This window comes from Taurulus bubalis (assembly GCF_910589615.1).
Source record: "Taurulus bubalis genome assembly, chromosome: 20".
Taxonomy (NCBI): domain Eukaryota; kingdom Metazoa; phylum Chordata; class Actinopteri; order Perciformes; family Cottidae; genus Taurulus; species Taurulus bubalis.
The window spans coordinates 19,100,454-19,112,953 of record NC_136608.1 but is presented as its reverse complement, the minus strand read 5'-3'; the positions used below and the strand labels follow the sequence as shown (position 1 = coordinate 19,112,953).

At 44.9% G+C, this 12,500-nt stretch overlaps 1 protein-coding gene across 1 annotated transcript in view; it reads right to left on the bottom strand.

Moving 5' to 3' along the window:
• The window catches only part of mical3b (microtubule associated monooxygenase, calponin and LIM domain containing 3b), a gene marked incomplete at its 5' end in the record, with an annotated part of 36,357 nt that overhangs the window by 19,576 nt on the left and 4,281 nt on the right, over positions 1-12,500 (bottom strand). The window contains 10 exons of the mRNA XM_079236401.1: positions 2,374-2,439; positions 2,849-3,025; positions 3,116-3,175; positions 3,469-3,557; positions 3,777-3,973; positions 7,699-7,846; positions 7,944-8,028; positions 8,458-8,584; positions 9,661-9,776; positions 10,054-10,311. Coding sequence (XP_079092527.1) covers positions 2,374-2,439; positions 2,849-3,025; positions 3,116-3,175; positions 3,469-3,557; positions 3,777-3,973; positions 7,699-7,846; positions 7,944-8,028; positions 8,458-8,584; positions 9,661-9,776; positions 10,054-10,311 — 1,323 coding nt within the window. The remainder of the gene's footprint in view (positions 1-2,373; positions 2,440-2,848; positions 3,026-3,115; positions 3,176-3,468; positions 3,558-3,776; positions 3,974-7,698; positions 7,847-7,943; positions 8,029-8,457; positions 8,585-9,660; positions 9,777-10,053; positions 10,312-12,500) is intronic.

The following is a 12,500-nucleotide window of genomic DNA, read 5'->3' as shown; positions in this document are numbered from 1 at the left end:
CCCTATGAATATGAAATGCAGTATATGAACTATACTAACCTGTCATGTTTATTACATACAATATATCATATTAACTATACTACTATATTAGTCTTAACTAGTCTCTAGTGGTCTCTATTGTTCTCTACTGGTCTCTTCTGGTCTCCTCTGGTCTCTATTGGTCTATACTGAGTCTTAACTAGTCTCTACTGGTCTCTTCTGGTCTCTATTGGTCTCTATTGGTCTTACCTAGTCTCTACTTGTCTCTACTGGTCTCTACTGGTATTACATAGTCTCTACTGGTCTCTACTGATTCTTAACTAGTCTCTATTAGTCTTAACTTGTCTACTGAGTCTTAACTAGTCTCTACTGGTCTCTTGTCTCTATTGGTCTCTATTGGTATTACCTATTCTCAACTGGTCTCTACTGGTCTTACCTAGTCTCTACTGGTCTCTACAGGTATGTATTGGTCTCTACTGGTCTGTATTAGTCTTCACTAGTCTCTGCTGGTCTCTATTAGTCTCTACTGGTATCTATTAGTCTCTACTGGTATCTACTGGTCTGTATTAGTCTCTACTGGTCTCTATTAGTCTTAACTAGTCTCTGCTGGTCTCTACTAATCTCTACTGGTATATATTAGTCTTAACTAGTCTCTACTGGTCTCTATTAGTCTTAACTAGTCTCGACTGGTCTCTATGAGTCTTAACTAGTCTCTACTGGTCTCTACTGGTATATATTAGTCTTAACTAGTCTCTACTGGTCTCTATTGGTCTCAGTAGAGACCACTAGTCTACTGGTCTCTTCTGGTCTCCTCTGGTCTCTATTGGTCTCTATTGGTCTATACTGAGTCTTAACTAGTCTCTACTGGTCTATTCTGGTCTCTATTGGTCTTACCTAGTCTCTACTTGTCTCTACTGGTCTCTACTGATTCTTAACTAGTTTCTATTAGTCTTAACTTGTCTCTACTGAGTCTTAACTAGTCTCTACTGGTCTCTTCTTGTCTCTATTGGTCTCTACTGGTATTACCTATTCTCAACTGGTCTCTACTGGTCTTACCTAGTCTCTACTGGTCTCTACTGGTCTGTATTGGTCTCTACTGGTCTGTATTAGTCTTCACTAGTCTCTGCTGGTCTCTATTAGTCTCTACTGGTATCTATTAGTCTTAACTAGTCTCTACTGGTCTCTATTGGTCTCTACTGGTCTCTATTAGTAGTCTCTACTGGTCTCTATTAGTCTTAACTAGTCTCTACTGGTCTCCATTAGTAGTCTCTACTGGTCTCTATTAGTCTTAACTAGTCTCTACTGGTCTCTATTAGTATTAACTAGTCTCTACTGGTCTCCATTAGTAGTCTCTACTGGTCTCTATTAGTCTTAACTAGTCTCTACTGGTCTCTATGAGTATTAACTAGTCTCTACTGGTCTCTACTGGTCTCTATTAGTATTAACTAGTCTCTACTGGTCTCTATTAGTCTTAACTAGTCTCTACTGGTCTCTACTGGTCTCTATTAGTCTTAACTACTCTCTACTGGTCTCCATTAGTAGTCTCTACTGGTCTCTATTAGTATTAACTAGTCTCTATTGGTCTCTACTGGTCTCTATTAGTCTTAACTATTCTCTACTGGTCTCTATGAGTCTCAACTAGTCTCTACTGGTCTCCATTAGTAGTCTCTACTGGTCTCTATTAGTGTTAACTAGTTTCTACTGGTATCTACTGGTCTCTATTAGTCTTAACTAGTCTCTACTGGTCTCCATTAGTAGTCTCTACTGGTCTCTATTAGTCTTAACTAGTCTCTACTGGTCTCTATTAGTATTAACTAGTCTCTACTGGTCTCTATTAGTCTTAACTAGTCTCTACTGGTCTCTATTAGTCTTAACTACTCTCTACTGGTCTCCATTAGTAGTCTCTACTGGTCTCTATTAGTATTAACTAGTCTCTATTGGTCTCTACTGGTCTCTATTAGTCTTAACTAGTTTCTACTGGTCTCCATTAGTAGTCTCTACTGGTCTCTATTAGTCTTAACTAGTCTCTACTGGTCTCTATTAGTCTTAACTAGTCTCTACTGGTCTCTACTGGTCTCTATTAGTATTAACTAGTCTCTACTGGTCTCTATTAGTCTTAACTAGTCTCTACTGGTCTCTACTGGTCTCTATTAGTCTTAACTACTCTCTACTGGTCTCCATTAGTAGTCTCTACTGGTCTCTATTAGTATTAACTAGTCTCTATTGGTCTCTACTGGTCTCTATTAGTCTTAACTAGTCTCTACTGGTCTCCATTAGTAGTCTCTACTGGTCTCTATTAGTCTTAACTAGTCTCTACTGGTCTCTATTAGTCTTAACTAGTCTCTGCTGGTCTCTACTGGTCTCGATTGGTCTCTACTGACTACTAATCTTTACCGGTCTCCATGACGGACCCGGACCCTCCGCCTGGGAGGTTTTGGTGAGGATGGACAACAGCTCCCCCTGCTGGTCCACACAGCGTCACAAACTGTCTTATTATTGATTGATGAGTTTATTATTGATATAATGTATTAATATCAGCGTCTATATAATAATAATAATAATAATAATAATAATAATAATAATAATAATAATAATGATTAATACACTTATTCCCATACAGTTAGTTTAATATGAAAGGTTCTACGTGGCAGATATTGTATAGTAATTATATATTTATGTCTTGGGTTATTAACAACGTTGTCATTTGATAGGTTAACATTATTAATGTGCACTGTTTATTAATAAATCACTGATCATCTGCAGAGTGCAGACTTTAGTCTCTTACATTAAATATAAGGAAGGAGGTCATTATGATGATGATTATTGATCATAAATCAGAAGCCTCTCTGGAGGATCTCTGGCGTCTCACCTGTCGACGTAAAGCTGCCGCAGAAGAACAAGAAGAAGAAGAAGAAGAAGAAGAAGAACTCTTGTCCAGCTTCGCCTGCAGCTGATTGGCCATCAGACGCACTCTGGAGCGACCGGACCCGCCCACAAAGGCCTCGTCGTACACCTGGATGACATCATCGACGTTCAGGTAACATGTCTGGAAACGGGGGACACAGAGACTTGTTGATGAAAACCAGACCAGAATGAAGCTGGATGAGTTTCAGACCTCATGTGGGACAACAGAGACCTCCTGCTGCTCTGGACCCTGACTGGTCCTCCTCCGCTTGTCCACCGCGTCGCTCCGCTCCTGGAGAGACAACGTGTCATCAAGTGTCATCAAAGTGTCATCACGTGTCATCAAGTGTCATCAAAGTGTCATCAAGTGTCATCAAAGTGTCATCAAAGTGTCATCAAAGTGTCATCAAAGTGTCATAACGTGTCATACAGTATCATAACGTGTCATACAGTGTCATCAAAGTGTCATACAGTGTCATCAAAGTGTCATCAAGTATCATCAAGTGTCATCAGAGTGTCATAAAGTATCCATAAAGTGTCATAAAGTGTCATCAGCTCATAGACTTCCGGAGACAGAATGTGGACCTTTGGGTTCCTCTTCCTGGACGGACTGAGTCCTAGTCTGCTGAGCAGGGAGGCCGGGGTGATGAGGTCAGCGCTAAGACCCAGACCACCTGGAACAGGAAGTCAGGGCGTTAGAAGTCTTCCTGGAATTATTAGAATTATTAGAACTATGACAATTATGAGTAATTATAATTATTATAATTATGGGAACTATGATATAATTATATATTATAATATTATCATAATTATTATCAGTCTGTAGAGGGGGGGGACTGACCCTGGTACATTGATATTATATTAATAATGATCATATTGATTATTGATCTCACCAGCAGGGGGCAGTGTGTCCTTTAACAGCTGGTAGAACTGACTCAGGTACATCACCATCGACAGAGAATCCGGTTCTGCGACAGAATTCATCTCATTGACCGTCATCAGAGGAGAAATCCCAAAATGACGTTCGGCCACATCGAAGCTCAGACGAGTGTTTTCCTCAATGGAGGACGTGTCCAGAGAGTCAAAGTCTCTGAGGACAGACAAGTAGACAGTTAGACAGGTAGACAGGGAGACAGGGAGACAGGTAGACAGGTAGACAGGGAGACAGGGAGACAGGGAGAGAGGGAGACAGGGAGACAGGGAGAGAGGGAGACAGGGAGAGAGGGAGACAGGGAGAGAGGGAGAGAGGGACACAGGGAGAGAGGGAGAGAGGGAGAGAGAGAGAGAGGGAGAGAGGGACACAGGGAGAGAGGGACAGAGGGAGAGAGGGAAACAGGTATTCAAGGAGAGGTCAGCAGATCCTGGAAGAAGTGGTGCCAGGGTCCTAATCTGTTGGTCAGAAACAAGTGGCACACCAAGGAGCGAGATGTTGCCGTAGGAGATGTGGTCTGGCTGGCTGACCAGAATGCCCTGAGAGGTCAGTACGAGGTAGCTAGAGTGGTCAGTGTCAACGTTGATAGGAAAGGCATCGTAAGGGACGTACAAAGAGATCCTTTCCCAGCTACCCCATCCCGGTCACCAAGCCAAACAAAGGAGAGATCACAAAAACAAACAAGGAAGGAACCATTGGGGGGATGTCAGATGCCTAGTCATTCTACTACCATTGAAGAACAACAGTCGACCTACGACCCATTGGAGAACTACTAGTCATCCTACTACCCATTGAAGAACTACTAGTCATCCTACTACCCATTGAAGAACTACTAGTCATCCTACTACCCATTGAAGAACTACTAGTCATTCTACTACCCATTGAAGAACTACTAGTCATCCTACTAACCATTGAAGAACTACTAGTCATCCTACTACCCATTGAAGAACTACTAGTCATTCTACTACCCATTGAAGAACTACTAGTCATCCTACTAACCATTGAAGAACTATTAGTCATTCTACTACCATTGAAGAACTACTAGTCATCCTACTACCCATTGAAGAACTACTAGTCATCCTACTACCCATTGAAGAACTACTAGTCATCCTCCATCCTCAGAGGAAATTTGGCCTTTTCCAAGCTCCAGTAGAAGTCGGTAGGAAGAGAAAGTGAAGCTGGTTCTTCAGAGAATTATCACTGCTTCGCCATCAGTTCTAGTTCAGACTCTCTTCACTTCTTCTGCATCATCAGGAAGGGAGTTGAGAACAGCTTGAATTCGTTCTCAATGGCAGAAAGATCTGGGAAGCACAGACTGAGTTCTGTCATGAGGTGTGATGACAGACACACATTTCCTCTTTTTCGCAGAAAGGTTGACCTCTGGAAAAGCTGCTTTGATTTCAGACAGCGTGAGGAAGAGCGCGGAGTTGATGTTACGTAGTTGTGTCTCAGAGAGACGAAGCTTCACACAAAACGGGTTCATGTGTGCATGAGGTTTGGTACCTCAACTAGAGGCCAGGTCTGCCAACCATAGTGTGTCACTCAGCTCATGAAGAGGTCTGTCCTTCTCTTTCAAAAACAGGTGAGCGCTGCGCTGTGCCGGAGCAGCAGCGCACCTCAGAGAGAGAGGAGGTCCTGTTCAGCTTCACCTTTAGTTAGTTCTGCTCTGTGTCATGAAGTCTCGTCTGAGAGGATTTTGTGTCGCGCTGTGAGCTGAGCGACCTCGTAGCTGTTATGAAGCATTTTCTCGTGTTTTGTTCGGACGGCAAAAATGTGATTGTTGAGCTTGCAGGCTAGCTGCTGTTTGCTTGCCTTTCTCTCCATTATATTTTTAGAATCTGCCGCGGGCCAATAGAAAAGGGTCCGCGGGCCGTAGTTTGGACACCCCTGATATATATGTATTTGATATATATATGTATATGTATTTTATATACGTAAATATGTATATAAATATATATACAGATAAAAATATGTATTAAAGGTGATCAAAAGCTTGAGGTTTCATGGAACGGCGTGGAAGTGGTGTGACGACTATTGCATGTGGTTCTTGATCATACAGCAAGCTGTTGTAACTCCACTGTACTTTGTCAAAACTGTTCCAAAGTTAACATGCTTTATGAGAGGCATGGCTGGAAGACTTCTGCATGCCAATATGAACTCATAGTCAGAGCGCCACCTACTGGGAAACTATGGCAATTTGAACTGGAAACAGAAATAAATTAACGAAGAAAATGAAATTGGCCGACTTCCGGTACGGTTTAGAGCATGGTCCCAAGAGAGTTATTTTTAAGTTTATATGTGGTACATACGCCTATCAACTATTGTATTGAACGTACTGCGAGGGCTGCTTTGTTGAATTTAGTTGAATTTACCCCTAAGAAGTTCATTGGTCCTTTTATTCTGAACACAATGAACTATAAATAAGCTTTTGATAAGTTTTGATAACATTGAACCAATAATGATCCCCAGAGAATTTTGTGAGAATCGAACCCAGCGTTAAGGAAGATCTGGGGAAATTTTTGTTTCCATAAAATTCAAAATGGCAGAAAATCTAATTAGGCAGAGCTTAATGTTCTCTGGGACTTTTTTGTAGAGCAGACCCACCCGGACATGTGTGCGAAAGCTTTTTTAGGGGGCTTTATCTGACTTCCTGTACGGTTTAGAGCATGGTCCCAAGAGACTTTATTTTCAGTGTTACATATGCCTACCAAGTTTCATACATGTAGGTCAACCGTAGCGCTGGGGCTGCTTAAATGAATGTTTGTAGGTGGCGCTATCGAGCCGATGTGCCATTTTGAAGCATTCAAATCATATCAGATAACTACATCTTTGCCTTTAAATGTGTTTACCAAGTTTAGTTACGTTTCGAGCATGCCTAGTCCCTCAAAAGTACCTTCGTTTTTGACCGCGAAGGATGGGGCGCCACGGCAACAGCGTTACACAAAACATCAAAAGCTGTGGGGGCTGGCGTCATGAAAATCTTATGTTTGTCTCGAAGTAATTGGATGTCGATCTGATTGACCGACTAAGAGAAGCAAGTATATAAACTTTTACTTCCTGTTGCCATTAGGTGGCGCTATGACTCTAATTAAAAATTAAACTTCACATATCTTCATGCCTGGAGTCTCATCAAACATGTGAAACCTGGGTCGAGTCGAGTTACATCGGTTTATTCGGTCATGGCGAAGGATCGAACTTCTGCGATGGACCGACGCTACGCCGTTCAACGGATCCTTACAATCTTCAAGGTGATGCATTACCAATGTCTTAAGTCTGTTCCGACGCATTTTGAGAGGAATCTGAATAATCTGTGAGGAGCACGGTGTACAAGTAGAAAACATGTAACTTCCTGTTGCCTTTAGGTGGCGCTATGACTAGGATTAAAAATGATCATATGGATGTCTTCAGGGTCAGGAGGTCATGACATATGAGAAATATGGAGCAGATTACATCATGTATGACCAAGTTAAAACAACTTGCTTATTTTTTTGTGTGTGCACATTTTTAAGAATGTAGGTTTAGCCCAAGCACCTCTTTTCCCTGCGCAATGACGAACAAAAATAACAACAATAGGGTCCTCTGCTCTGACTACGTCAGTGCTCGGGCCCTAATGATGTCATTACATGAGCTCGGGCCCTAATGATGTTATTACATGAGCTCGGGCCCAAATAATGTTATTACATGAGCTCGGGCCCAAATAATGTTATTACATGAGCTCGGGCCCAAATAATGTTATTACATGAGCTCGGGCCCTAATGATGTCATTACATGAGCTCGGGCCCTAATGATGTCATTACATGAGCTCGGGCCCTAATGATGTCATTACATGAGCTCGGGCCCTAATGATGTCATTACATGAGCTCGGGCCCTAATGATGTCATTACATGAGCTCAGGCCGGTGGCGGTGGATCAGGGCGCAGAGAGCGAGGCCGTTCTTCCAGGAAGTCGTAAGGTCGCTAACTGCAACGCCACGGTAACCACGAGTCTGCTCCTGACACCAAGCCAGCAGCTGATTGGACGGAGAGAATGAACCTATTAGAGAGCGGGAGACAGGCGACCAATCAGAGAGCAGGAGACAGGCGACCAATCACCTCACAGCCATTATAATAATCCCTCTTGTTGAACTCACTGGATCTGGGAGACGGCAGGCGGATGACATCACCACCGTCTTTGTTAAGCCCCGCCTCCTCACCTGTGTCCACCAGGTGTCTCACCTGAAATAATAATCACACGTTGTGTACCTGTGTGTGTTTTATGTGTGTGTGTATACATGTGTGTGTGTATACATGTATGTACGTGTGTGTACGTGTGTGTACTTGTGTGTGTGTACCTGTGTGTGTATGTGTGTGTGTGTATGTGTGTGTGTACATGTGTGTGTGTACCTGTGTGTGTGTATGTGTGTGTATGTGTACGTGTGTACATGTGTGTGTGTACGTGTGTGTACATGTGTGTGTGTACCTGTGTGTATATGTGTGTGTGTGTGTACCTGTGTGTGTGTGCATGTGTGGATGTACCTGTGTGTGTATATGTGTGTGTGTGTGTGTTTGTACATGTGTGTGTGTACCTGTGTGTGTACATGTGCGTGTACCTGTTTGTGTTTAATGTGTGTGTATGTGTATATGTATGTATGTATGTGTGTGTACCTGAGCAGGTGTGATCAGCATCAGTTGTGTGTTCAGGTATCTGCTTGTCGGGTCGACTGTAAAAAGACTGAAGTTCTTCTGGAGGTTCTCCTGAGTCGTCTGAGGGAGAACCCGGTACAGACTCTCTCTGAGAGACAGACATGAGGAGAGACAGACAGACATGAGGAGAGACAGACATGAGGAGACAGACAGACATGAGAAGAGACAGACAGACATGAGGAGAGACAGACAGACAGGAGGAGAGACAGACAGACATGAGGAGAGACAGACAGACAGGAGGAGAGACAGACAGACAGGAGGAGAGACAGACAGACATGAGGAGAGACAGACATGAGGAGACAGACAGACATGAGAAGAGACAGACAGACATGAGGAGAGACAGACAGACATGAGGAGAGACAGACATGAGGAGACAGACAGACATGAGAAGAGACAGACAGACATGAGGAGAGACAGACAGACAGGAGGAGAGACAGACAGACATGAGGAGAGACAGACAGACAGGAGGAGAGACAGACAGACAGGAGGAGAGACAGACAGACATGAGGAGAGACAGACAGACATGAGGAGAGACAGACAGGAGGAGAGACAGACAGACAGGAGGAGAGACAGACAGACAGGAGGAGAGACAGACAGACAGGAGGAGAGACAGACAGACATGAGGAGAGACAGACAGACAAGAGGAGAGACAGACAGGAGGAGAGACAGACAGACATGAAGAGAGACAGACAGGAGGAGAGACAGACAGACAGGAGGAGAGACAGACAGACAGGAGGAGAGACAGACAGACATGAAGAGAGACAGACAGGAGGAGAGACAGACAGACATGAAGAGAGACAGACAGGAGGAGAGACAGACAGACATGAGGAGAGACAGACAGACAGGAGGAGAGACAGACAGACAGGAGGAGAGACAGACATGAGGAGAGACAGACAGACATGAGGAGAGACAGACAGACATGAGGAGAGACAGACAGACATGAGGAGAGACAGACAGACAAGAGGAGAGACAGACAGGAGGAGAGACAGACAGGAGGAGAGACAGACAGACATGAGGAGAGACAGACAGGAGGAGAGACAGACAGACAGGAGGAGAGACAGACAGACAGGGGCCTCCCCTTGAGACCATGTATTACTTTGTACTGTGTATACTGTGTACTGTGTAGTACTGTGTAGTACCTTGTATACTGTGTAGTAGTAGTACCTGTCTGCCAGGACCTCGAGGGCCCCGCCCCCTTGAGACCACCTCAGCACCATCCAGGCCGAGTCCAGAGCGGCCAGGAAGCCTCGAGCGATGCCGGTTCCCATTGGCCAGAAGGGCTGCAAGAGGATGACATCACGACGGTTACCCAGCATGCACCTGTCTCACCTCCAGGCACCTGTCTCACCTCCAGGCACATGTCTCACCTCCAGGCACCCGTCTCACCTCCAGTAGCTTGTATCACTTCCAGTAACCCGTCTCACCTCCAGTAACATGTCTCACCTCCAGGCACCCGTCTCACCTCCAGTAACCCGTCTCACCTCCAGTAACATGTCTCACCTCCAGTAACATGTCTCACCTCCAGTAACATGTCTCACCTCCAGTAACATGTCTCACCTCCAGTAAGCTGTCTCCCACCAGCGAGAGCAGCAGCTGGTGTCCTCTGCGCTGGCGGACCATGGCGGCATTCTCGGCCGCGTACACACAGGTGAAGTCGAACAGGGCGACGTCCGGCTGGCCGCGCTGGTTCACGGCGAAGTCCAGAGACGGAAGCTGGTGATTGGTGGAGAAGTCTGCGGCCTCACGGGCATACGCCTGCAATGCATTCTGGTCCACGTTGGCTCGGCAGAGAAGTAGCTCGGTGTCCGCAAAGTCCTGATGAAGGAAGATGTTGTTATTTACCTGTTTACCCGTTCCTGGTCTGTTTCAGGTGTGTTTACCTGTTCCTGGTCTGTATCAGGTGTGTATACCTGTTCCTGGTCTGTTTCAGGTGTGTTTACCTGTTCCTGGTCTGTATCAGGTGTGTTTACCTGTTCCTGGTCTGTTTCAGGTGTGTTTACCTGTTCCTGGTCTGTATCAAGTGTGTTTACCTGTTCTTGGTCTGTATCAGGTGTGTTTACTTGTTCCTGGTCTGTTTCAGGTGTGTTAACCTGTTCCTGGTCTGTTTCAGGTGTGTTTACCTGTTCCTGGTCTGTATCAAGTGTGTTTACCTGTTCCTGGTCTGTATCAGGTGTGTATACCTGTTCCTGGTCTGTATCAGGTGTGTATACCTGTTCCTGGTCTGTATCAAGTGTGTCTACCTGTTCCTGGTCTATATCAGGTGTGTTTACCTGTTCCTGGTCTGTATCAAGTGTGTTTACCTGTTCCTGGTCTGTATCAAGTGTGTCTACCTGTTCCTGGTCTGTATCAAGTGTGTCTACCTGTTCCTGGTCTATATCAGGTGTGTTTACCTGTTCCTGGTCTGTATCAAGTGTGTTTACCTGTTCCTGGTCTGTTTCAGGTGTGTTTACCTGTTCCTGGTCTGTATCAGGAGTGTTTACCTGTTCCTGGTCTGTATCAGGAGTGTTTACCTGTTCCTGGTCTGTATCAGGAGTGTTTACCTGTTCCTGGTCTGTTTCAGGAGTGTTTACCTGTTCCTGGTCTGTTTCAGGAGTGTTTACCTGTTCCTGGTCTGTTTCAGGAGTGTTTACCTGTTCCTGGTCTGTATCAGGTGTGTTTACCTGTTGTTCCTGGTCTGTTTCAGGTGTGTTTACCTGTTCCTGGTCTGTTTCAGGTGTGTTTACCTGTTCCTGGTCTGTATCAGGTGTTTACCTGTTCCTGGTCTATATCAGGTGTGTTTACCTGTTCCTGGTCTGTATCAGGTGTGTTTACCTGTTCCTGGTCTGTATCAAGTGTGTTTACCTGTTCCTGGTCTGTATCAGGTGTGTTTACCTGTTCCTGGTCTGTATCAGGTGTGTTTACCTGTTCCTGGTCTGTATCAGGTGTGTTTACCTGTTCCTGGCCTGTTTCAGGTGTGTTTACCTGTTCCTGGTCTGCATCAGGTGTGTTTACCTGTTCCTGGCCTGTTTCAGGTGTGTTTACCTGTTCCTGGTCTGTATCAGGAGTGTTTACCTGTTCCTGGTCTGTATCAGGTGTGTTTACCTGTTCCTGGTCTGTTTCAGGTGTGTTTACCTGTTGTTCCTGGTCGGTTTCAGGTGTGTTTACCTGTTCCTGGTCTGTATCAGGTGTGTTTACCTGTTGTTCCTGGTCTGTTTCATGTGTGTTTCCCTGTTGTTCCTGGTCTGTTTCCCTGTTGTTCCTGTTCTGTTTCAGGTGTGTTTACCTGTTGTTCCTGGTCTGTTTCAGGTGTGTTTACCTGTTGTTCCTGGTCTGTTTCATGTGTGTTTCCCTGTTGTTCCTGGTCTGTTTCCCTGTTGTTCCTGTTCTGTTTCAGGTGTGTTTACCTGTTGTTCCTGGTCTGTTTCAGGTGTGTTTACCTGTTGTTCCTGGTCTGTTTCCCTGTTGTTCCTGGTCTGTTCCTGGTGTGTTTCCCTGTTGTTCCTGGTCTGTTTCAGGTGTGTTTCCCTGTTGTTCCTGGTCTGTTCCTGGTCTGTTTCCCTGTTGTTCCTGGTCTGTTTCAGGTGTGTTTCCCTGTTGTTCCTGGTCTGTTTCAGGTGTGTTTCCCTGTTGTTCCTGGTCTGTTTCAGGTGTGTTTACCTGTTGTTCCTGGTCTGTTTCCCTGTTGTTCCTGGTCTGTTTCAGGTCTGTTTCCCTGTTGTTCCTGGTCTGTTTCAGGTGTGTTTCCCTGTTGTTCCTGGTCTGTTTCAGGTGTGTTTACCTGTTGTTCCTGGTCTGTTTCAGGTGTGTTTCCCTGTTGTTCCTGGTCTGTTTCCCTGTTGTTCCTGTTCTGTTTCAGGTGTGTTTACCTGTTGTTCCTGGTCTGTTTCAGGTGTGTTTACCTGTTGTTCCTGGTCTGTTTCCCTGTTGTTCCTGGTCTGTTCCTGGTGTGTTTCCCTGTTGTTCCTGGTCTGTTTCAGGTGTGTTTCCCTGTTGTTCCTGGTCTGTTTCAGGTGTGTTTCCCTGTT